Source organism: Somniosus microcephalus, chromosome 3 (genome assembly GCF_052327205.1).
Source record: "Somniosus microcephalus isolate GS21.2 chromosome 3, FLI_Smic_1.0, whole genome shotgun sequence".
NCBI classification, from domain to species: Eukaryota; Metazoa; Chordata; class Chondrichthyes; order Squaliformes; family Somniosidae; genus Somniosus; species Somniosus microcephalus.
This window is the reverse complement of record NC_140989.1, coordinates 347963316-347985308: the sequence shown is the minus strand read 5'-3', so window position 1 is coordinate 347985308 and position 21993 is coordinate 347963316. Positions and strand designations below refer to the sequence as shown.

Below are 21993 nucleotides of genomic sequence, written 5' to 3'. Positions count from 1 at the left end.
CAGCTGTCGTGGTCATCTTTTCCGGTGATAGCCGGATTAACAGATTTGTTGAATTTAGTTTCACAACTTGCTGTGGTGGGATTTGAACTCCTGACCTCTAGGTTGCTAATCCAGTACCATAACCAACTAGGCTACCACACGAACAGTTACGGAATGGCAGGTCACAAATGACTACTGTTTAACTGTTTCTCTAAATTATTATTATTTATTTTTATTTTTTTTTAATATAAATTCTCCCCTTTTTCATTCTTCCTGGAGGCACCAACTCCTACTGGGTATGGTTACAAAGTTAGCCCTCCAGTATAGCCCTCCCAAGAGAACATTGAGGCCGAGTATGAAAATAAATGTTTAGATATCCAGGCCTATGTGCCTACCACAATTAGGTTGAGGAGAAGCAAGCAGCTATTGAAGCTCTACACCTCCAACTGTATCACCATTCAGTGGGGTAAGCTCCTGCAGTACATCGGTGCACACTTTGGGAGGTGGGGGGCAAACCCAAGCCCTTACTGTCAACCTGCACTTGTGCTTCGGGGACGTATAAAGAGAGCGGGTACTCCTGGACAGGATTTCTCATAGGGTTGATTTGGAAACTCCCAAAATATGGTGATGGAGTCTGCACAAGTCAGACACACTGATGATCAAAAAAATGCCTAGTCAGCAAGTCTTGGTAGGACATCTTCCACAAAGTCCAATCCCATCTTCACCTGACACTTGCATATTAACACTTTCTAGCAAGTGTTAAAAGACAGCAATCAGGAAGAAGAACTCGAGCCAATTGATCCCTTTAGCAGCACTTCAACTATTCAGCTCATTTGGCAGAGAGAGAGAGAGAATTCAACCTGAAACCATCTGGCCTGTATATACCTTACATTAGGGACTACCTTCACCTTTAAACTATTGGGGGTCTTTTCTAAATCATGTGTGTGTGAATAGTCAACTTGATTGAAGACATTTACTAATACTCAAAACAGTATTCCACTGTTAATTGTTTCTTTCCATATTGTAATTGGTGAAATTCTACCACAGTCCTCAAAGAGATAAGTTCAAGAAGATTCTATCCTTCACCAAAGTACGCTTTGTAAACATGTCCATTCAGTCATGTCGAACTCTCCAACAATAAGTCTTAAAACTAGTATTAACTGCCCAGATGGCAGAGAACTCTGGATGGGAACGATGGTAACAGTTGTGCGACTGAAATCTACATTTTTGTTTACAAAAAAAGGTTCTTATTCACCACTGAATTCTACACCTGCCTGTTTTTTTTGCCAGCTGTCCACATACAGAATTTTTTTTTTTAAACCCTCTTCCTCCTGCCTTAAACCCACCCAACCACCAATTGGTTCTGTTAATCCACCCTGTATGTTGGTCAGTCCATATAAAAGGGTCAGACAATAGTAGTTTATCCCTACTCTTGGAACGGTACACCTTACTTCCATTTGTACTCCACCTAACAACCCACAGAGGACCAATGACTCGCCCTATTGAATATTTCAGTCGGAGGGACAGGCATCCTTCAGAATTGGTCTCTGAACAAGATGGCACTTGTCCACTTCAGCTATGTTTTGTTTATCCTAATACTATGAACAAATCTTACTAAGCTACAGTTACAAATTCTGTTTACATCTGAATCATACAATCAGCACAAATCCTGCAATTAAAATTTAGTTTCAACTTTCAAACATTGTATTGGCTGTAAATTAAATTCTGGATCAGTTTCTGTACGTTGCACCAAATTCACAGGCCTCACTTTGAATATGTAATTCACTATTTTGTTTTTGAAATGTTCAAAAACTGTGTAAAAATGTTCAAATGTTAAATATATAACTATGCTACTGACAGTGCCCGGGATCTTCAAAGTAAAATGTAACGTAGGGATGAATAACAGTTTAATTTTTTTTAAATGGTGTAGTGACACAAACAATAAAATCTTATGGCATTTGGTGTGATTCCACAAGAGGGTGCAGTTATTTTCAGCTCAGCAGAATGAGTCATACACTGCATAACTATTGGACCTCATCTACTGGGGATTTAAAAAAACACGAGTATGTGTCTCTGGCTAAACTGCGAACCAAAGATTTTAATTTTATTGCAACAGTACACTACTACTTTGACAAATCAATTTTGTAAATCAAAAATAGATGTTTAATGCTCATTTTGGAAGATCTTTATGACGTCAGTATGCATGATTAATGAACACCTAAATTAATTTGCCTTGTTCTTATAATCTTTATCTAACAATCAGCAAAAAAGCCATCGGATATATGAATAAAATTTTCTATAATGTAAAAAAAAGTTAGGAAAAATTTAACATTAACAAAATATAAACCAAGCAGTTATAACTCTCAAAACTTTTCAGTCACATTGAGGCAGAATTTGCAGTCAGTAGAGTACGCCCTCATATGGCCTTTAAAATTGACCAAGTTCAGGATTTGCACATGCGCAAAATCCCGAACTTGCGAGCTGTCAAGTTCCGAATAGAAAGATGATCCGCTGCAACTTTCAAATCCTCATTGCTGGTGAAAACTTGGGCTAATTGCCCACCAACTGCACATCAATTACGCTGGAAAATTTTACGGCTGGTGCTAACAGGCGCAGGAGCGAATAAAGGCACCGTGTATCAACCTACCAGGCAGCTGTAAAGGCTCGGTTTGAGGGATGAGATCGTTTTAATCTTTTTTATATCTTGCAGAGTCTTCCAGTAAATAACTGTACTTACTCCAAAGTATTCCCTGTGCCTTTTAAAACCAAGTACTGTTACTTGTCAAATAAATATTCACATCGTTTAATTTACAAGGGCATTGGAAATTTCTGTTTCCTGTTTGGCTAGTGAAAGGAGCACTGCCCCAAGTTATCCCAGGTACGCTTACTCACAACAGTGCGCCCCTAGGATCTGTGGGCAACTACACTGCACACAACTCCGCAGCGAAACAACGCCAAGTTTTCGAAGGGGGGCTTCGCACCAGCGAAGTGCTGATTTCCTTCGGAGATCGGCGGCGTACACCTTAGCTACGCTGCCGATTGCAATTTCAGGGCCATTGGCCCAGAAATTCGGGTCGGGGGCTTCCCGCGGGTGCAAGCCCCCGACCTACACTTACCTTGCGCGCCGGCAGTTGAACTCTGGGCTCCCGGAGAATTCCTCTCCGGGGCCTGGCCCAGGTGCCGGCGCGCTGTGCTTGCGTGTCCCAGGGGCGTAGTTAGTGCGATGCGTCCCCACAGATCACATGAGCCATGGGCAGCCAATCAGAACAGGGAATGCTCCATTCATAAGTCTGACAGGAAGACCTGTCACACTTATGAATACTACCGGACCCAGAATAGCATTAAACCTTCAAATAAATTTTAAAAAAACATCACACTTGTTAAATAAACTATAAATTACATTAAATAACTATTTTAAACAATAATTTAAATTTTTGAAAAAAAATAATTTTATATTATAACGGGCCTAAAAATAAACTTACCTTGCTTTAAAGTATTTAAAACTAATAAACCTGTGGAAAAAATGTTTTAATTTTAATTAATTGACCACTTACCTTGCAAAAAGCAGGCCTTACGCCTGCTTTTTAAATGTGTAACTTCTGGAGACTTAACCTCGCATGAAAACCTGTTAAAAAAAAAAACTAAGTTCAAAGCGCACGCGCAGACTCCCCTGCGCGCGCCTTCGACCTCTGAACCTCTTCGTTCAGAGGAACGGAAGTGCCGGTTTCCCGCGCACGTGTAGTGCATGCAGGAAACCGTCACTTCCAATTGGCCTACGGGTGAGTACCCCGTGCGTACTCACCCGGGGCGGGCCGAATTTCTGGGCCAATATGTTTCATTCTGCTGAGTGAGTTTGAGGGGCTAGGATCCAAATTAAAATGCAGAACCACAAAGGTAATAATCTCTGGATTACTACCTGAGCCACGAGCAAATTGGCATAGGGTCAATAAGATCAGAGCGTTGAATGCGTGGCTCAAAGATTGGTGTGGGAGAAATGGGTTTCGATTTATGGGGCACTGGCACCAGTACTGGGGAAAGAGGGAACTGTTCCGTTGGGACGGTAGATAGGGCGGTAGATAGGGCTTTAAACTAAATAGTGGGGGGGAGGGTTCAGGTGAAGGGGAATTTAGAAAGTCAAAGAGAAAGGAGAAGGCAATAGTGCAGGGTAGCGATTGGGATAATGAGAACCAGAGTGTGACAGGAAGAGACAGAGCGTACAAACTTAAGAGTGTACCAGCAAATAGAGTCAGAGTAGAGAAAAACGGTAAAAAGATAAAATTGAAGGCTCTTTATCTGAATCCACGCAGCATTCATAACAAGATAGATGAGTTGACGGCACAAATAGAAATAAATGGGTATGAGACGTGGTTGCAAGGTGACCAAGGCTGGGAACTGAATATTCAAGGGTATTTGACATTTCGGAAGGATAGGCAGAAAGGAAAAGGAGGTGGGGTAGCTCTGTTAATAAAGGATGAGATCAGTGCAGTGGTGAGAAATTATATTGGCTCAGAAGATCAAGATGTAGAATCACTTTGGGTGGAGATAAGAAATAGTATGGGAAAGAAGTCACTGATGGGAGTGGTCTATAGACCCCCTAACAGTAGCTACACTGTAGAACAGAGTATAAATTAATAAATAATGGGGGCTTGTGAAAAAAGGTACTGCAATAATCATGGGCGATTTTAATCATCATATAGATTGGACAAATCAAATTGGCAAGGGTAGCCTTGAGGACAACTTCATAAAATGCATTCAGGATTAATTAATGATCTCATTGTAAAGGATCCTCTGGGGAAGAGTGATCATAGCATGACTGAATTTCAAATGTTGAAGGTGTTTGTGTCTGTAACTAGTGTCCTAAACTTAAATAGGACACTAAAGGCAATTACAGGAAACTTTCTGATATCCGGCACTGACGGGACCGAGCTGGTGCCGTAACATCAAAAGTGCCGGACATACCAGAGTTAATGTTTAAACATATGGAACTGAGAAGCTCCGTGTGAATCAACAAACCCTGCAGCTTCAAAACAGTCGGCTGCAGCTGCAAGCGTCTGTAGCTGAAGCTGTTGCTATAGCTACAGACCTTGCAGTGCTTGACTGGGGAAAAAAAAGCAACGAGAACTAAAAAAACATAGAAAACGGCTCCTGATTTTTGCCGTTAGATCGAGTATTCCGGACATATAACCTCCGGATAAACCAAAGTTTCCTGTACAAAGGTATGAAGACAGAGTTGGCTAAAGTGGACTACGAAAATAGATTAAAGGGCAAGACGGTAGATAAGCAGTGGCAGACATTTAAGGAGATATTTCATAACTCTCAGCAAAGGTTTATTCCAGTGAGAAAGAAAGACTACGAAAAGGATGAACCATCCGTGGCTAACTAAGGAAGTTAAGGATGATATCAAATTGAAGGAAAAGGCATACAATGTTGCAAAGATTAGTGTTAGGCCAGAGGATTAAGAAATTTTTAGAAACCAGCAAAGGATGACAAAAAAATAAAAAAGAGGGAAAAGGTAGATTATGAGAGCAAACTAGCAAAAAATATAAAAACAGACAGTAAGAGTTTCTACAGGTATATAAAAAGGAAGAGATTAGCTAAAGTAAACGTTGGTCCCTTAGAGGATAAGACTGGGGAATTAATAATGGGAAACAGGGAAATGGCGGGGGACTTTGAACAAATATTTTATCAGTCTTCACAGTAGAAGACACTAAAAGCATCCCAATAATAATTGATAATCAAGGGGCTATAGGGAGGGAGGAACTAAAAACAATCACTATCACTAGAGAAAAAATACTTGGCAAACTAATGGGACTAAAGACTGACAAGTCCCCTGGACCTCATGGCCTGCATTCTAGGGTTTTAAAAGAAGTGGCTGCAGAGATAGTGGATGCGTTGGTTGTAATCTACCAAAATTCCCTGGATTCTGGTGAAGTCCCAGCGAATTGGAAAACCGCAAATGTAACGCCCCTATTTAAGAAAGCAGGCAACTATCAATCAGTTAGCCTAACATCTGTCATTGGGAAAATGCTGGAATCCATTATTAAGGAAGTAATAGCAGGACATTTAGAAAATCATAATACAATCAAGCACAGTCAACATGGTTTTATGAAAGGGAAATCATGTTTGACAAATTTACTGGAGTTCTTTGATGATGTAACGAGCAGGGTGGATAAAGGGGAACCAGTAGATGTAGTGTATTTGGATTTCCAGAAGGCATTCGATAAGGTGCCGCATAAAAGGTTACTGCACAAGGTAAGAGCTCACGGGGTTGGGGGTAATATATTAGATTGGATAGAGGATTGGCTAACTAACAGAAAAGAGTCAAAATAAATGGGTCATTTTCAGGTTGGCAAACTGTAACTAGTGGGGTGCCACAGGGATCAGTGCTGGGGCCTCAACTATTTACAATCTATATTAATGACTTGGATGAAGGGACTGAGTGTACTGTTGCCAAATTTGCTGACAATACAAAGGTAGGTGGGAAAGCAAGTTGTGAGGGGGACACAAAGAGTCTGCAAAGGAATATAGATAGGTTAAGTGGGCAAAAATTTGGCAGATGCAGTATAATGTGGGAAAATGTGAGGTTATCCACTTTGATAGGAAGAATAAAAAAGCAAAATATTATTTAAATGGAGAGAGACTACAGAATGCTGCAGTACAGAGGGATCTGGGGGTCCTCGTACATGAAACACAAAAAGTTAGCATGCAGGTACAGCAAGTAATTAGGAAGGCAAATGGAATATTGGCCTTTATTGCAAGGGGGATGGAGTATAAAAGTAGGGCAGTCTTGCTACAACTGTACAGGGCATTGGTGAGACCACACCTGGAGTACTGCTTACAGTTTTAGTCTCCTTATTCAAGGAAGGATATACAGGTAGACTATCCTTTATCCAAAAACCTCGGGACCAGCCGTGTTTCGGTTTTCGGAAAATTTCGGATTTCGGAAGGTATTTTATAAGACTGGGAAATTTGTCGGGGGTGGGGGTCGGGGTCGGCGGGGGGGTCGGGGGTGGGGGTGTCGGGGTCGGCGGGGGGTCGGGGGTGGGGGTCGGGGTCGTGCGCACGACTTATGCTGAACGAAAACACTTTCGGTTTTCAGAGGTTTTCTGTTTTTGGAAGTGCGGATAAAGGCTGGTACACTATCCCTTATCCGAAAGGGTGGGGGTCGGCGGGGGGGTCGGGGTCGTGCGCACGACTTACGCTGAACGAAAACACTTTCGGTTTTCAGAGGATTTCGGTTTTCAGAAGTGCGGAAAAGGATACACTATCCCTTATCCGAAAGGGTGGGGAGGGTCGGGGGTCGGGGGGGGATAAAATAATATCGGACAGGCTGCTACAGCTATCGGACGGGCCGCTGTATTGTTGGGTTCACTCTCCCGGTATACCTCCTTCACACTGCCTGGCTCGGCCTGCAATCTCCTACCCAGGAGGGAACTCAGTGACCCTCTGCCCTGCTCAGCGTAAGTCGTGCGCCACTCTGGTCATGTCGTGCGCACGACTTACGCTGAACGAAAACACTTTCGGTTTTCAGAGGATTTCGGTTTTCAGAAGTGCGGAAAAGGATACACTATCCCTTATCCGAAAGGGTGGGGAGGGTCGGGGGTCGGGGGGGGATAAAATAATATCGGACAGGCTGCTACAGCTATCGGACGGGCCGCTGTATTGTTGGGTTCACTCTCCCGGTATACCTCCTTCACACTGCCTGGCTCGGCCTGCAATCTCCTACCCAGGAGGGAACTCAGTGACCCTCTGCCCTGCTCAGCGTAAGTCGTGCGCCACTCTGGTCATGTCGTGCGCACGACTTACGCTGAACGAAAAAACCTTTAGTTTTTAGAGGGTTTCGGTTTTCGGAAGTTCGGATAAAGGGTAGTCTACCTGTACTTGCATTGGAGGCAGTTCAAAGAAGGTTCACTAGGTTGATTCCTGAGTTGAAGGGGTTGTCTTATGAGGAAAGGTTGAGCAGGTTGGGCCTATACTCATTGGAGTTTAGAAGAATGAGAGGTGATCTTATTGAAACATAAGATTCTCAGAGAGTTTGACAGGGTAGATGCAGGGAGGATGTTTCCCCTCGTGGGGGTATCTAGAACTAGGGGGCATAGTTTCAGAATAAGGGGGCACCCTTTTAAAACGGAGATGAGGAGGAATTTCTTCCCTCAGAGGGTCGTGAATCTTTGGAATTCTCTACCCCAGAGAGCTGTGGAGGCTGGGTCATTGAATATATTCAAGGCTGAGATAGACAGAATTTTGAGAAACAGGGAAATCAAGGGTTATGGGGAGCGGGCAGGAAAGTGGAGTTGAGGCCAAGATCAGATTAGCCATGATCTTATTGAATGGCGGAGCAGGCTCGAGGGGCCAAATGGACTACTCCTGCTCCTATTTCTTATGTTCTTATTAACACTGTACAGTGGAAGAAAAATACACCTCAAGTATTGTTTTAATAGACATCAGATAGGGGAAGGTTGCTTTCACTAAAATCACTGGCTAACATTGGGAGTATTTACCCAGAAATCCTGAGCTTGGTGTATTTTTCAGTAAACCACTCATTTATGATGGGTGTCCAAATTACAGTTGACAAACCAGCTCTAGCAATCTGATCCATGAACCTGGCAAATTGTATAACTTGCTCAGTTCCATTTGTGCTTATATTTCTTACATGCTGATCTGCCTTAAATGAATTCTGTGGGCCCAGATATTCCTAATGTTACTGGCATATTGGCGATCAGATGTTTAATGAATACACCAAGATCTTCCAGTGTCCATGTGTAGAATGCAAATTAATGGGAATACTGATGTGAGCCACATGGTTCCAAGATACGTAATTGCTCCCAAAGAGAAAAAACGTTGGGACACTAGATTCATACAAACTTCAGTGGAGTTTGGGACAAAGACTATGAATTAGCTGTAAAATGGTGTTATAGATCAACTCTCAAATAAATCATTGGTCTACACAACATGCACCATGTGGAATTTACATATTACTAGCTGAATTCCCACAGCTCCACTCATGAATAGTCTGAGTCTGCATATTTAGCTGCTGGGATGAAGCTTTGCTTAACCTGGCTCTCCCTTTAAGACTGCTGTTCAAATGCTCCCTGCGGGTGAAGTGGTCTAAAGCGATACTCCCCAAGATTTATTAGAGGTTGATTGCTGACGGAACTTTCTGCAAATAGGAAGCTCTAGACCTAGGGAACAGACCAGATATCAAATTCAGAAGAGCCAGCAGGAAATGAGTGCCTTTCTTTCTCTTTTTAAATAAAAATACTTTTGATACTTAGAAGTAGGACATCTGAAGTGTGACAGAATCAGGCAAAATACAAGATTTTGGCATCTCAATTTTTTTTAAATTGCATTAACGGGATAGCAGGTTGGCGCCCCAATATGGTTCACTACGAGGTGCTGCGATACAGAATCACACATGTAATCTCCACACGTTTTGATCTCAGCTATGCTACTGTGGGAGGCGCCAAGCAGAAATCAGGCAATTTCTCAGATGAAAAATTGGAAGAAGCATCAATTGAGTTACACCTCCTAGTGGCTGACTCTAAAGCAGCACCAGCAAAGGCCTTGAAGTGGTGTGTCAACCCAGCTGAGATTGATCCATAGGATGGGGAATGCAAGAAATGAAGAGAAAAAAGTAATGTCCTTCTTAAAGCTGCGTGGAATTCGTTTTTATAATACAGTTTACTAGTTGATATCCTGTGATGCTGCTCCTGAACATTGGGGGTCAAAGGAAAGGCAGAGCCTAGGGCATGGTGGAAGCATGGAGGCTGGGTCTGGAGTTTGGCTGTACAGTGTTAATGGCAAGGAGCACAGGGATTGGTCCCTAGTTACCATGTAGTTAGCATGCGGAACAATGATGGACAAAATCTGATGTTTATAGATACTGGATATTTGAATTACTGCAAAGTTATAAATAATGGATACTTCTGCAGCTTTTGATCTGCTCAACCACTCCCTCACCCCCACCTTGATGCCATTGTCTCCAGTAAAACTCTTACTCTCTCATAACCCTGGTTGTTCCCGATATGGTTCTCATCTTCGCTCCCTCAAGTCCAAGAGGTGCAAATTTGTGCGTATCTGCCTCAAACTGGTTTAGCCTTCCATCACCAGATCTGGCTAGACCACATAAAGCACTATCGGGCCTTGCTCTCTTCTGCCAAAATCATTCACTACTCCAGCATCACCCTAGAAAGCGAAGAAAAACCCCAGTTTCTTTTCTCCACTACCAACCCTTTCCTTAAACACCTCTCCCCTGCCCTCATCTCTAACAAGCACAAGAGACTCATGAACTTATCTGTCAGAGAAGATTGAGACAATCTGTTCAGCTGCCTCTTCCGCATCTCTCCCTTGCTCTTGCCCACCAAACCAAACCTCCCAAGACTCTCCCCACCCAGACTCCTGCCCCGGTCCCCCCCACCCTAGCCTTGAACGTGTGTTTTTCTTTAGTTTCACCTGTCATCCTCAGGTCTAATCTCTTCATGGCCTCACCCCTGCCAATTTCTGTAACCTCCTCCAGTCCAACATACCTCAGAAAGTGCTGCGTTCCTCCAATTCTCCTTCTCCGTATTTCTCCACGACCCCTCTGTCCTACTGCCCATCTTACATGTCCCTTTCCTTTCCAAAGTCCTTGAACATACTGTCGCCTCCCAAATGCATGCCCATATTTCTGACAACTCCACACTTGAATCTCTCCAATCAAGTTTCTGCCTGAATCAGTCACAAGTGGCATTCTCAGTTGCTGTAATCCAGGTGCACGATCTCTCCTCGTCCTTCTCGACCTCTCTGCAATCTTTGACACGGTCAACTACACCATCCTCCTTCAGTGCCTCTCCTCTGTTGTTCAGCTCAGTGGGACTGCCCTTGCTTGGTTCCACTCTTACCGATCAAATCGTAGCCAGAGCATCTCCAGAAATTCCTTTGTCACGGGACGGTTATCTGGACCAATATGTCGAGGAGCCGACTCGAGATCAGGCCATTTTAGACTGGGTATTGTGCAATGAGAAGGGACTTATCAGCAATCTTCTTGTACGAGGCCCCTTGGGTCAGAGCGATCATAATATGATCGAGCTCTCAGTCGAGATGGAGAGTGAGGAAATTGAATCAGAGACTAAGGTCCAGAACTTAAATAAAGGGAATTACGAGGGTCTGAGACGGGAATTGGGTAAGATTGATTGGGTGGTGTTTCTGGGGGGATTGACAGTAGAGAGACAATGGCAAGCATTCAAAGATAGAATGGAAGAATTCCAGAACATGTTTATACCGGTTTGGCATAAAAATAAACCTAAAAAGGTGACTCAACCGTGGATAACGAGGGAAATTAGGGACAGCATAAAATCAAAAAAAAGGGCATATCAACTGGCAAAAAAAAGCACCAGACCGGAAGATTGGGGGCAGTACAGGATACAGCAAAAGAGGACAAAGGGATTAATCAGGAAGGGGAAAATAGAATACGAAAGTAAACTTGCAGCAAACATAAAGACAGACTGCAAAAGCTTTTATCGGTATATCAGGAGGAAAAGACTGGTAAAATCCCAAGTCGGTCCCTTGCAGTCCGATTCGGGAGAATATATAATGGAGAATAAGGAAATGGCAGACCAATTAAACTCATACTTTGGTTCTGTATTCACAAAGGAGGACACAAATAACCTCCCAGGAATATCGGCAAACATGGGGACTAATGAGAGGGAGGAGCTGACAGAAATTAGTATCTCTAGGGATATGGTGTTGGGTAAGTTGAGGGGACTGAAGGCCGACAAATCCCCGGGGCCTGATAAACTACATCCTAGGGTACTTAAGGAGGTGGCCCTGGAGATAGCAGATGCTCTAAGGATCATCTTCCGGAACTCCATTGACTCGGGAACAGTGCCCGTGGATTGGAGGGTAGCTAATGTTACCCCAATATTTAAAAAGGGGGGTAGAGAGAAAGCAGGGAATTATAGACCAGTAAGCCTTACATCGGTTGTGGGCAAAATGCTGGAGTCCATTATTAAGGATAAAATAGCGGAGCACTTGACAAATGGGGAAAGGATCGGACAGAGTCAACATGGATTTACAAAGGGTAAATCGTGTTTGACTAATCTGCTGGAATTTTTTGAGGAAGTAACTGGTAAAATAGATGGGGGAGAGCCAGTGGATGTGGTGTACCTTGACTTCCAGAAAGCATTCGATAAGGTTCCACACAAAAGATTATCATGCAAAATTAAGGCTCATGGAATTGGGGGCAAAGTATTAACGTGGATAGAGAACTGGCTGGCGGATAGAAAACAGAGAGTTGGAATAAACGGCTCGTTTTCGGAGTGGCAGGCAGTGACCAGCGGGGTGCCGCAAGGATCTGTCCTGGGACCCCAGCTGTTCACAATATATATAAATGATCTGGATCAGGGAATTGGATGCAATATTTCCAAATTCGCTGACGACACTAAACTAGGAGGAGGGGTGGGCTCTGATGAGGATGTCAGGAGGCTACAGTGCGATTTGGACAGGTTGGGGGAATGGGCGGATACGTGGCAGATGCACTATAATGTGGATAAATGCGAGGTTATCCACTTTGGGGGTAAAAACAGGAGGGTAGATTATTATCTAAATGGCAATAGATTGGGAGATGGAGAAGTGCAGAGGGACCTGGGTGTTCTTGTGCACCAGTCACTGAAGGAGAGCATGCAGGTGCAACAGGCGATTAAGAAGGCAAATGGTATGTTGGCCTTCATATCAAGGGGGTTCGAGTATAGGAATAGGGATACCTTACTACAGCTGTACAAGGTGCTGGTGAGACCGCATCTGGAGTATTGTGTACAGTTTTGGTCGCCCCATCTGCGGAAGGATGTTCTTGCCATGGAAAGAGTGCAACGGCGATTCACCAGGCTGATACCTGGAATGGCGGGAATGACCTACGAAGAGAGATTAAATAGTTTGGGCTTGTACTCACTGGAGTTTAGAAGATTGAGAGGGGATCTCATCGAAACATATAAAATTATGGCAGGCCTGGACAGGCTGAATTCAGAGAGAATGTTTCCAATGGCCGGGGAGCACAGAACCAGGGGCCACAGTCTAAAAATAGCGGGCAAATCATTTAAAACAGAGATGAGGAAGAATTTCTTCACTCAAAGAGTGGTGAGCCTGTGGAATTCCCTGCCACAGAGGGCTGTGAAGGCTAATTCAATAAATATTTTCAAGAGAGAATTGGATATATTTCTGAAGGCTAAGGGGATTAAGGGTTACGGAGAAAAGGCGGGGACGGGGTACTGAACTGGTAAGATCAGCCATGATCTCATTGAATGGCGGAGCAGGCTCGAAGGGCCGAATGGCCTACTCCTGTTCCTATCTCTATGTATCTCTATGTACCTCTGGGCTCAACTATTCTAATGTTCTCCTGCATTGCCTCCCACCCTCCACCCTGCGTAAATTTCAGTTCAAGCAAAACTCTGCTGCGTGTATCCTATTCTGCATAAAGTCGCGCTCACCCACCACCCCTGTAGTCGCTGACCTACATTGGCTCCTGATCCCCCAATCCACAAATTTTAAACTGTCATTCTCAGGTTTCATCTCTTCATGGTCTCACCCCTGCCGATTCCTGTAACCTCCTCCGGTCCTACAACCCTCAGAGTGCTGCGTTCCTCCAATTCTGGCCTCTTGTGCATTCACCCCACCATTAGTGGTCGTGTCTTCATTGTCTAAATCTCATGCTATGGAATTCCCTCCCTATACCTCACCGCCTGTCATCCTCCTCTACTCGTTTAAAACCTCTTTGACCAAACTTTTAGTCACCCCTAATATCTTGTTTGCCTCAGCATCAATTTTTGTCTGCTTATGTTTCTCGGAGATGCCTTGGGACATATTTCTCCATTAAAGATGCTATATAAATGTAAGTTGCAGTAGTATAAATTGTTTTAAAAACCCCTAAATGATTAACGAAAAAATATAAGCTGTGTAAAAAAAGATGTTCTCATGTTGACTCTGGTTCATGTGTCAAATACCTCAAATTGGTCTCCTCTGGTTACTGACCCTTCTGTCACTTGAAACAGTTTCTCCTTACTTACTATCAAAACCCTTCATGATTTTGAACACCTCCATCAAATCTCCCCATAACCTTCTCTGCTCTAAGAAGAACAACCCCAGTTTCTCTAGTCTCTCCGCATAACTTAGGTCTTTCATCCCTGGTATAATTCTAGTAAATCTCCTCTGCATCCTCTCCAAGGCCTCGACATTCTTCCTAAGTGTGCTGCCCAGAATTGGACAATCGTCCAGCTGGGGCATAACCAGTGTTTTCTAAAGGTTTAGCATAACTTCAATGGTTTTGTACACTATGCCTCTTCTACTTATAAAGCCAAGGATCCCATATGCTTTTAGAACAGCCATATCAACTTGTCCTGCCACCTGCAAAGATTTGTGTACGTACACCCCCAGGGCTCTGTTCGTGCATCCCCTTTAAAATTGCACCATTTAGTTTAAATTGCCTCTCCTCATTTTTCCTACCAAAATGTATCACTTCACACTTCCCTGCATTAATTTTCATAGGCCATGAGTCTTCCCATTTCACCAGTCCATGTCCTCCTTAAGTCTGCTACTATCTTCCTCACTGCTTACTACATTTCCGAGTTTCGTGTCATCTGCAAACCTTGAAATTATGCCTTTTATGCTCAAGTCCAGGTCAAAATGTACATGAAAAATAAACCGACTGCAGTTCTAAATAAATTGTGTGTGTAATACCATACGTTATATTATTGCAGAGTCCAGTTAACTATTTTATAGAACGAGTCAAGAATACTGGGAAGTACTTAACAAAAAACCCATAGACACCTCTGTGAACGTTTGCAAAATTACAATATGGCTCCATCTTACCTGCCAATGATCCTCCAAATCTTTAACTTGCTGCCGAAGTTCTTTCACACCCATTAATGCTTCTGCTTCTCTCAATTTCGCCCCTATAAGCTCCTCTTGCAACATGGCCACATTATTCTCATCAGGTAAAGAAGCGTTTCTCTGTTATTAAAAATGGTCCAAAGAAACAATTTTCAGTGAAACATCAGAATTTGGAATTGCACTGTCCCAGAAGCCCAAAGATGCAGAATTCACTAAAAGGCAGATAGATATTTAGTGAGGAGGGTAAGGAGTAAGTGCAGATATTGGGATTGAAAAGATAAAGATCACATGGCTAAAACAATGACAGAGCAGGCTCGATAGCCTGATCCTGTTCTCACGTTCTACTGTCCATGCCATTGGCCTACAGCGCAAAACTGGTACTGACACTCTCACCCAAAGAAGCTACAGATTACCAGATGGCTACTATGGGAAATGTCAAATGTCACACTAGTGCATTAGGGGTTCTCTTCTGAAGTCAGGATTAAGGCACAATGTTGAAACAGAGCAGAGATAGCTTTACTCCGTTATCTAAATGTGCTATACCTACTCTGGGATACTTAATGATGAAACTCAGGCATACAAGACTAATTTGCAGGACACCCAACCCAATTTTCCTTCACTCTTGTAGGGTGATACCTATCTTCTGCTCAGCAAATCAAGAGTTAGGATCAGGAACACAGCAGTGTGCTTTCAAATCCATCCTTTTACTCCACAGTGCTACACATGGGTACTACAATGCACTATCCTTCCCTTAAAAGGGTTTGGAAGCACAGTGAAACTGTGCAAGAAACGCTGGCTCACTACAAGCCAGATTTGTTCCAGCCATATATTGTTATTCATTCAATACAAATGTTTAAATATTGCACAAATATGTTAAAACAATGCATGTAAATAGAACAGTTCTGAAATATCAATGTGTTACAGTGTGTTCGCATTTGCAGGGCATTGAGTGTAAACTTTCAAACAAGCTTGTTTGAATTAGTTTACAGTTTCCGTACGTGGTTTTGAAAATTAGAAAAACATGCGCTGCTTGGGTATATTCTGGCTATGTTTTGCAACGCAATGTGAAAAAGGGAGTAACTTTTTAACCTCTAATTCTTTCTTTCTTTCTAATCACCCTGGACGATTCATGTAAGCTTTGTGATTGTAGTCTAGCCCATGTTAAAATGACAATGGAGAGGAGGCAGGGAGAGGGGAAGATATCCTCTGTTCACTATTGATAGCAAAATTGTAAACAAGTTCCTTACACGAACATTTAAGGTTTTGCTACAAATAATGAAGAGGAAATTTTCCAGCATAGTTACTTCAAAATGGAGTGGAGAGGATAGAAAAGTAAAGGCTACTTTTTCAAAATTCAGCTTCAGTAAAGTTTCATTTGACTTTAACTTAAAAGGAAAAAAAATAATTCATTTGTGATAAGGGAAATAATCAACTCACTAGAACTAAAGCGCACCATTATAGCTCTGAACTGGAGCAAAATCATGGCTGCTGAACCGACATCACCAGTAAATGAGCATTCAATTTTTGGCATTGATTAATGTTAACAGGCAAAAGACTATTCGTCAATGAAGGACATCAAAAGCAGTGAGGAATTCATCCAGAGGTATTCTAGTTCAGTGCAAAATCACAATATAGGCCGGCGTACTGTGAAAATTTACATCTTAATGCTGCAATGCATCCAATCATTAAGGAATCTAAAATGCAGGACCTGTTAACCAATTTTCCCTTCAGTCCCTTATTCATTTAAATTTTTTAAATTAAATTTAATAAAACAAACCTAGACTGCAATTGTACAACTATAAAGGAAATTATTCCCTTCCGATTACATTCGCTTTATTCAGATGATTCATCTCGTGTGTTTTCTTAGTGTTCAGCTTTTGACCAAGAGGTCAGTTCACCACTTTCCTCTTCAACTGCAGTTTCTTTTGGATAATAAGTGCCACAATAAAATGTTGTGTTGTACTGTTGGGTTTGATTGGAAAAGGTAAGTTACTACATAATTCATAATTATGGGAGCACTATGGGAGTACCTTCACCACACGGACTGCAGCGGTTCACCACCACCTTCTCAAGGGCAATATATGCTGGTCTTGCTAGCGATGCCCTCATCCCAGGAATGAATTTAAAAAAAAGCTTGCACTTCAATAGAAATCTTGGTATCCAAACTCATTGGGAAACGCTAAAGTTCTAACACTATGGAATTTGATAAAATGGGCAAGTAAGCTTCAGTTAGTACAATGGATTTTTGGTACACCGAAATACATTTCTACTGCACTATTGTTACACACAAAATCAAATCAAATGAAGTGAAAGTAATTCAGGTACCTTTTCTATGTCCAAGATTTTGTCCTGCATCTCTTTAAGTGCACACTGCGATTCAGCTTCTCTTAACCTTGCCTGCACTAGCTCCGTCTCCAATTGCAGAACAAAATCCTCAGTGTAGCGTGGGTTGCATTTATGCTAGAAAAGAACACAGCATTACAAAAATAATGCTTTAGTGTTGGCATCTGAAAACCATTAAATACAAAGACCCACTGCCCTATTTCACCTTTACACCTTAAAGGATTTACACTATAAAAATACTTGAGAGCAATAGTTAAGCAAGCTCAAGAACATGTGTGAAAGCCTAGATCGAAGCTTCAAAATCCAGTTTTAGTTGGCAGTAATGGCAATAATTAAAATGTGTTGATCGACAAACAATTATAAACTACAGCTTAGTAAACATGTACTATATATGATAAAGAAGATAAGCAGATCTCTTTAATACACTGGATGCACAAAATATATACAGGTTGAACCCCGGTAATCCGGCACCCGACGGTCCGGCACCTTCAGTGGTCCGGCACGAATTGAAACCGGCGGTCTTTAATTTGCGGAGCAGCCGCTCGGCGACGCCACCATTTCCCGCGATATAAACAAACATAATATTGTACCTAATATTGTTATTTTAGGTGCTATTTACCTAACCTTCAGTGGTACGGAATTTTCAATGGTCCGGCACCGGCCTTGTCCCAAGGGTGCCAGATTACCGGGGTCCAACCTGTATTACACTAATGTAGATTTTATGCATCCAAATAAAATGCCAATATCTTTTTTAAATAGTTAATTATTTTAACAGTGCATCTGCACCGTTATACTGTAAACTTGACCTAATTTTACTTTCACATTGTGCACTAAGAAACATGTATTCTATTTTACACAAATGTAAACTATCTAATTTACTGTATGCAATAGATTTAAAGCTTACAGGCCATGCATTCACAATACAGCTTTAGCTGCATACCAATTATTCAGGTACAGCACACAGAGGAGTGTGCACCAAATATACTGTTTGCATGTACATCCAACGGAGGCATCAACAATTAAAAAAAATAGGACGTACATGGGTGGACATTTAAAACAATTTTTTCCAGACAGTGGTCAATGGCTCCCAACCAATATGGTTCAGTCACCAAATTTAAACTTTAGTGGCTTGGCTTAATTTTTGTCAGTAGTTACAATAATCAAACCATATTTTGGATGACCAAGAAAACATTTTAATTTGTGCTGCATAATTCAGATTTGGTAAACAGCCATTTTTCATGCATGAGCCTAGATAGTGTAGGCATTTAACATTGCACTCAAGCCCAATCCTGTCCATGTGGGTGTGTACACAATCTCTCTCTCCAGCCACAAGCTAGCAATTCAAAGCTCTGACTAACTTTTCCTCTTTCTACCCCAGAGGCAGGCTAGAACTGGGATTTTTCCATTCTGTATAGTTACCACTAAACCATCAGAGAGCCTGGGGCCAAGTTATATACGGAGCTTTGTAGGATGCTCTAAATCAAAGAGCCCACGGCAACTAGGTGAAAATATCTTGGAGCAACTTAAAAATTTAGGTGCATCAGCAGCCAAAATTAATTAAATTGAGGACAAAAGACAATCCATAAGAAAAATTGATGAGGCAGGTTACTATTATTTATTGCAAGCTTTAACCCATTCAAACAGGTCATTAACACAATTACCATTTGTAAAAGTTAGATAAATTTGCTAAATACAATTACTGATAAAACACTGCTTTCAAAACACTGATCTCTCATGCATTAAACATGAGGCGCTATTTTAGCTATAGCCCTATAGAGAGTGCATTCAAGTAAGACTTGGTATCGCCTAGGGCTTACACATATAAGTTCCCTAACCAGTTCATGTGCTGGACAAAATTAGTTACACAAAGGCGCCTGTTTTCTTTCCTTCCTAAAAATGAAAAATTTGCAACAGGGGATTTATTTGATAATGACGTGAATCTCTTGTTTCAGAGGCCAACTTAAAATAGCAATATGTGTGAGTGTATGATTTTTTTTTTGCACAAAGTAAAATACCTGTCCTATTTTATGCTTTCATTAGTAATTTTTCCTTAAGTTTTTAAACATACAACTTGCACAAAACATATAGAAAATAAACAAGTGTGAAATATTTCAAATGTACTGTATAATGTCAAACAAAACGGCTTTATAACTCATCCCTTTTGGAATATAATTCAGATATTCTCCAAATACAGGTTTGAAAAATAATCGCTGCATTGCTCATTTTGTAGGCCATACAATTTTTCAAAGAATATAAATATATATTATACATGTCTGGGAACACTACGACTATAATTTAATCAATAGATCCAGTTGCAGTCATAAACTACAGAGAACAAAGATAGTTAGCTCACAGATGTCATCTGAATCTTGAGATTAAATTACCTTTTATTCACTTTCTACCATCTCTATATTTCATTTCAATAAAATGAAAACAATGCCAACAATACATGGAAATACATATACAAAAGTTACAACACGGAAACAGGCCATTAAATGGCACGCTTGAAATTATACTGAACAATCGTGATGCCATTATTGCAAGAGTCGTCACAGGAAGGTACAATAGGCAATTTTATTCTAAAAAGGGAACTAAAAGCTTAGTGTATACAACACATCATATACTGGAAATCCTTGATTACTAAGCTGTCTTTATACTACAGATATCTCTCTCAAACTGGTATCTGTACAGTGTGATGCACAGCTGACAGACTCAAGTACACTACCAGCTGCACCTCGTCTTGGGCCACAAAGGACCACTGTGCAGGAGTGTCTGAGATCCACTTCCCAGAGGCCCAATTTTTCACATAAGAACTTTATAAAATGATCAGAAAGTCTCATTTTAGTGCACCTGGAGTCAGATTCACAACTTCCTCTCAAGTTATATTACAACTTTAACAGGGCACAGCACTATGCTAGAGCAAGTATGAGTGTGATTAGGCTAGATGGTTCATGTGGAGAAAAACACTGATACAGACTTTATGGGCAGAATAGCTTGTTTCTGTGCTGCAATATTCTATGACATGGTCCTCATGTCACCTAGCCAACTGATGTTTGTGATGTTCTATTCAGAGTAATTCTGGTGGGACACATTTACTGTTATCAGATTAATTTAATTGTTTTTTTTTGAAGAACTGCAGCAATGCAGTAACCAGCCCTCCTCCCCCACCCATTAGAAGTGCACGTGCATGGATGCCAAGTGAGGTCAGGATCAGGCTTAGCAGTGATATCCTCTAGTTGGCTAGGGTGCCAGCACTCACGGTCAAGGCACACTCAAAAGAAAACTGCCAATTCAGTGAGGTAATGAAAATAACCTGCACTAGTGGAATCTTCTTCAGGAGAGGAGGTGAAGGAAGCAAGTTGAAAATAAAATTTAAAAAATGCTGCAGGGACCAAAATGTCTGGACTCAGTCATGATGGATCAATGGCCTTTAAAAGATGTTTTGTCTATAGGCTTCCACTGTACTATTATGGGCATCATTAGGTTTTAACTATAGAGATGGGTTTGCTGTGCAAGTAATCATCTTGAAAGGCTTCTCTAAGTCTTACTTGATTTCAAATTCCACTTCAACCACCTTTCAGATTAAAATTCATCATTATCGGTCGACTATCATCAGAGCTTTGGTATTTCATTCACTTTGTTATGTACTGCAGCTCCTCGACCGTCGTGCACCCCCCAACCAACCACCACCTCAAACTCCTTCCCTCAACGTGGATTCCACTCCCCTCCCAGTCCACTGTCTCAGGCTGAACCAGACTCTTCACAACCTTGGTGTCTTATTGGACCCTGAATTGAGCTTCCGACGCTATATCCTCTCCATCACAAAGGCAGCCTACTTCCACGTCCAGCTTCGACTATTCCAATGCTCTCCTAGCCTCCCATCCTTCACCCTCCATAAATATGAGCTCATCAAAACTCTACTCCATGTATCCTAACCTGTAGCAAGTCCCACTCACTCATTACCCCACTGCTCATTGACCTATATTGCCTCCTGGTCTACCAAGGCCTCAAATTTAAAATTCTTATCCTCATGTTCAAATACCTTCATGGCCTCGCCGCTCCCTACCTTCGCCATTTCCTCCAGCCCTACAACCCTCCGAGAACTCTGCATTCCTACAACTCTGGCCTCTTGTGCATCCCCCAATCACTTCGCTCCACCGTTAACTGCCGTGCCTTCAGGCGTCTAGGCCCGAAGCTCTGGAATTCCCTCCCTAAACACCTCTCCTCCTTTAAAACCCTCCTTAAAACCTACCTCTTTGACCAAGCTTTTAGTCACCCCATCCTAGTATCTCCTTCTTTGACTCGGTGTCAATTTTTGTCTGATTACTCTCCTGTGAATTGCCTTGGGACATTTTCCTATGCTAAAGGTGTTTTATAAATGCAAGTTGTTGCTGTCGGTGCAACTGTGTCACAGCTTGCAGGTTGTGGATGCCATTGGCTAATTCAAGGATTAACTCATCCGCCTTTTGATGGCATTTCCTCCATCAAGGGTCCCACGACTCTCCTCCAGGCATCACCTGCCTGACGCCGTTGGCACTTGCTGGACAGGTTAATTCATCGCTGCCCAGCACGCAGCATTACAATGAAAATAAAACAGCAAAATTTCATGAAAAAAAAGTATTAAGTTTCAATGTTTGCATATAATCGTGCAATGGATGTCATCATGTTCACTAAGTGAATGTACAGCTACAGTGTGGACCCATTTCTCAAAACAAGTAACTGCAATCCACCCTCAATGCGCAGCCCAGTTTCAGACCGCCATCCAAAACACAAACGGAGCACACAACAAAATAATAAGGCAGTTGCAAATGG

The 21993-nt window shown here is 42.0% G+C and overlaps 1 protein-coding gene across 16 annotated transcripts in view; it reads right to left on the bottom strand.

Annotated features, from left to right (window-relative positions):
- The window catches only part of LOC147122327 (ecotropic viral integration site 5 protein homolog), a 260882-nt gene that overhangs the window by 143058 nt on the left and 95831 nt on the right, over nt 1–21993 (bottom strand). For 9 of the 16 annotated variants that reach the window (XR_015077732.1, XM_085983320.1, XM_085983326.1 and 6 more), the window contains 3 exons: nt 17164–17298; nt 14818–14958; nt 12720–12866 (listed from right to left, as the gene is read on the bottom strand). Coding sequence is in view for 15 of the 16 variants with exons in the window: in XM_085983320.1 (XP_085839446.1) it covers nt 12720–12866; nt 14818–14958; nt 17164–17298 (423 nt within the window). In the remaining variant the exon portion in view is untranslated. The remainder of the gene's footprint in view (nt 1–12719; nt 12867–14817; nt 14959–17163; nt 17299–21993) is intronic. The other 7 variants (XM_085983324.1, XM_085983325.1, XM_085983328.1 and 4 more) reach the window with 1 other exon arrangement.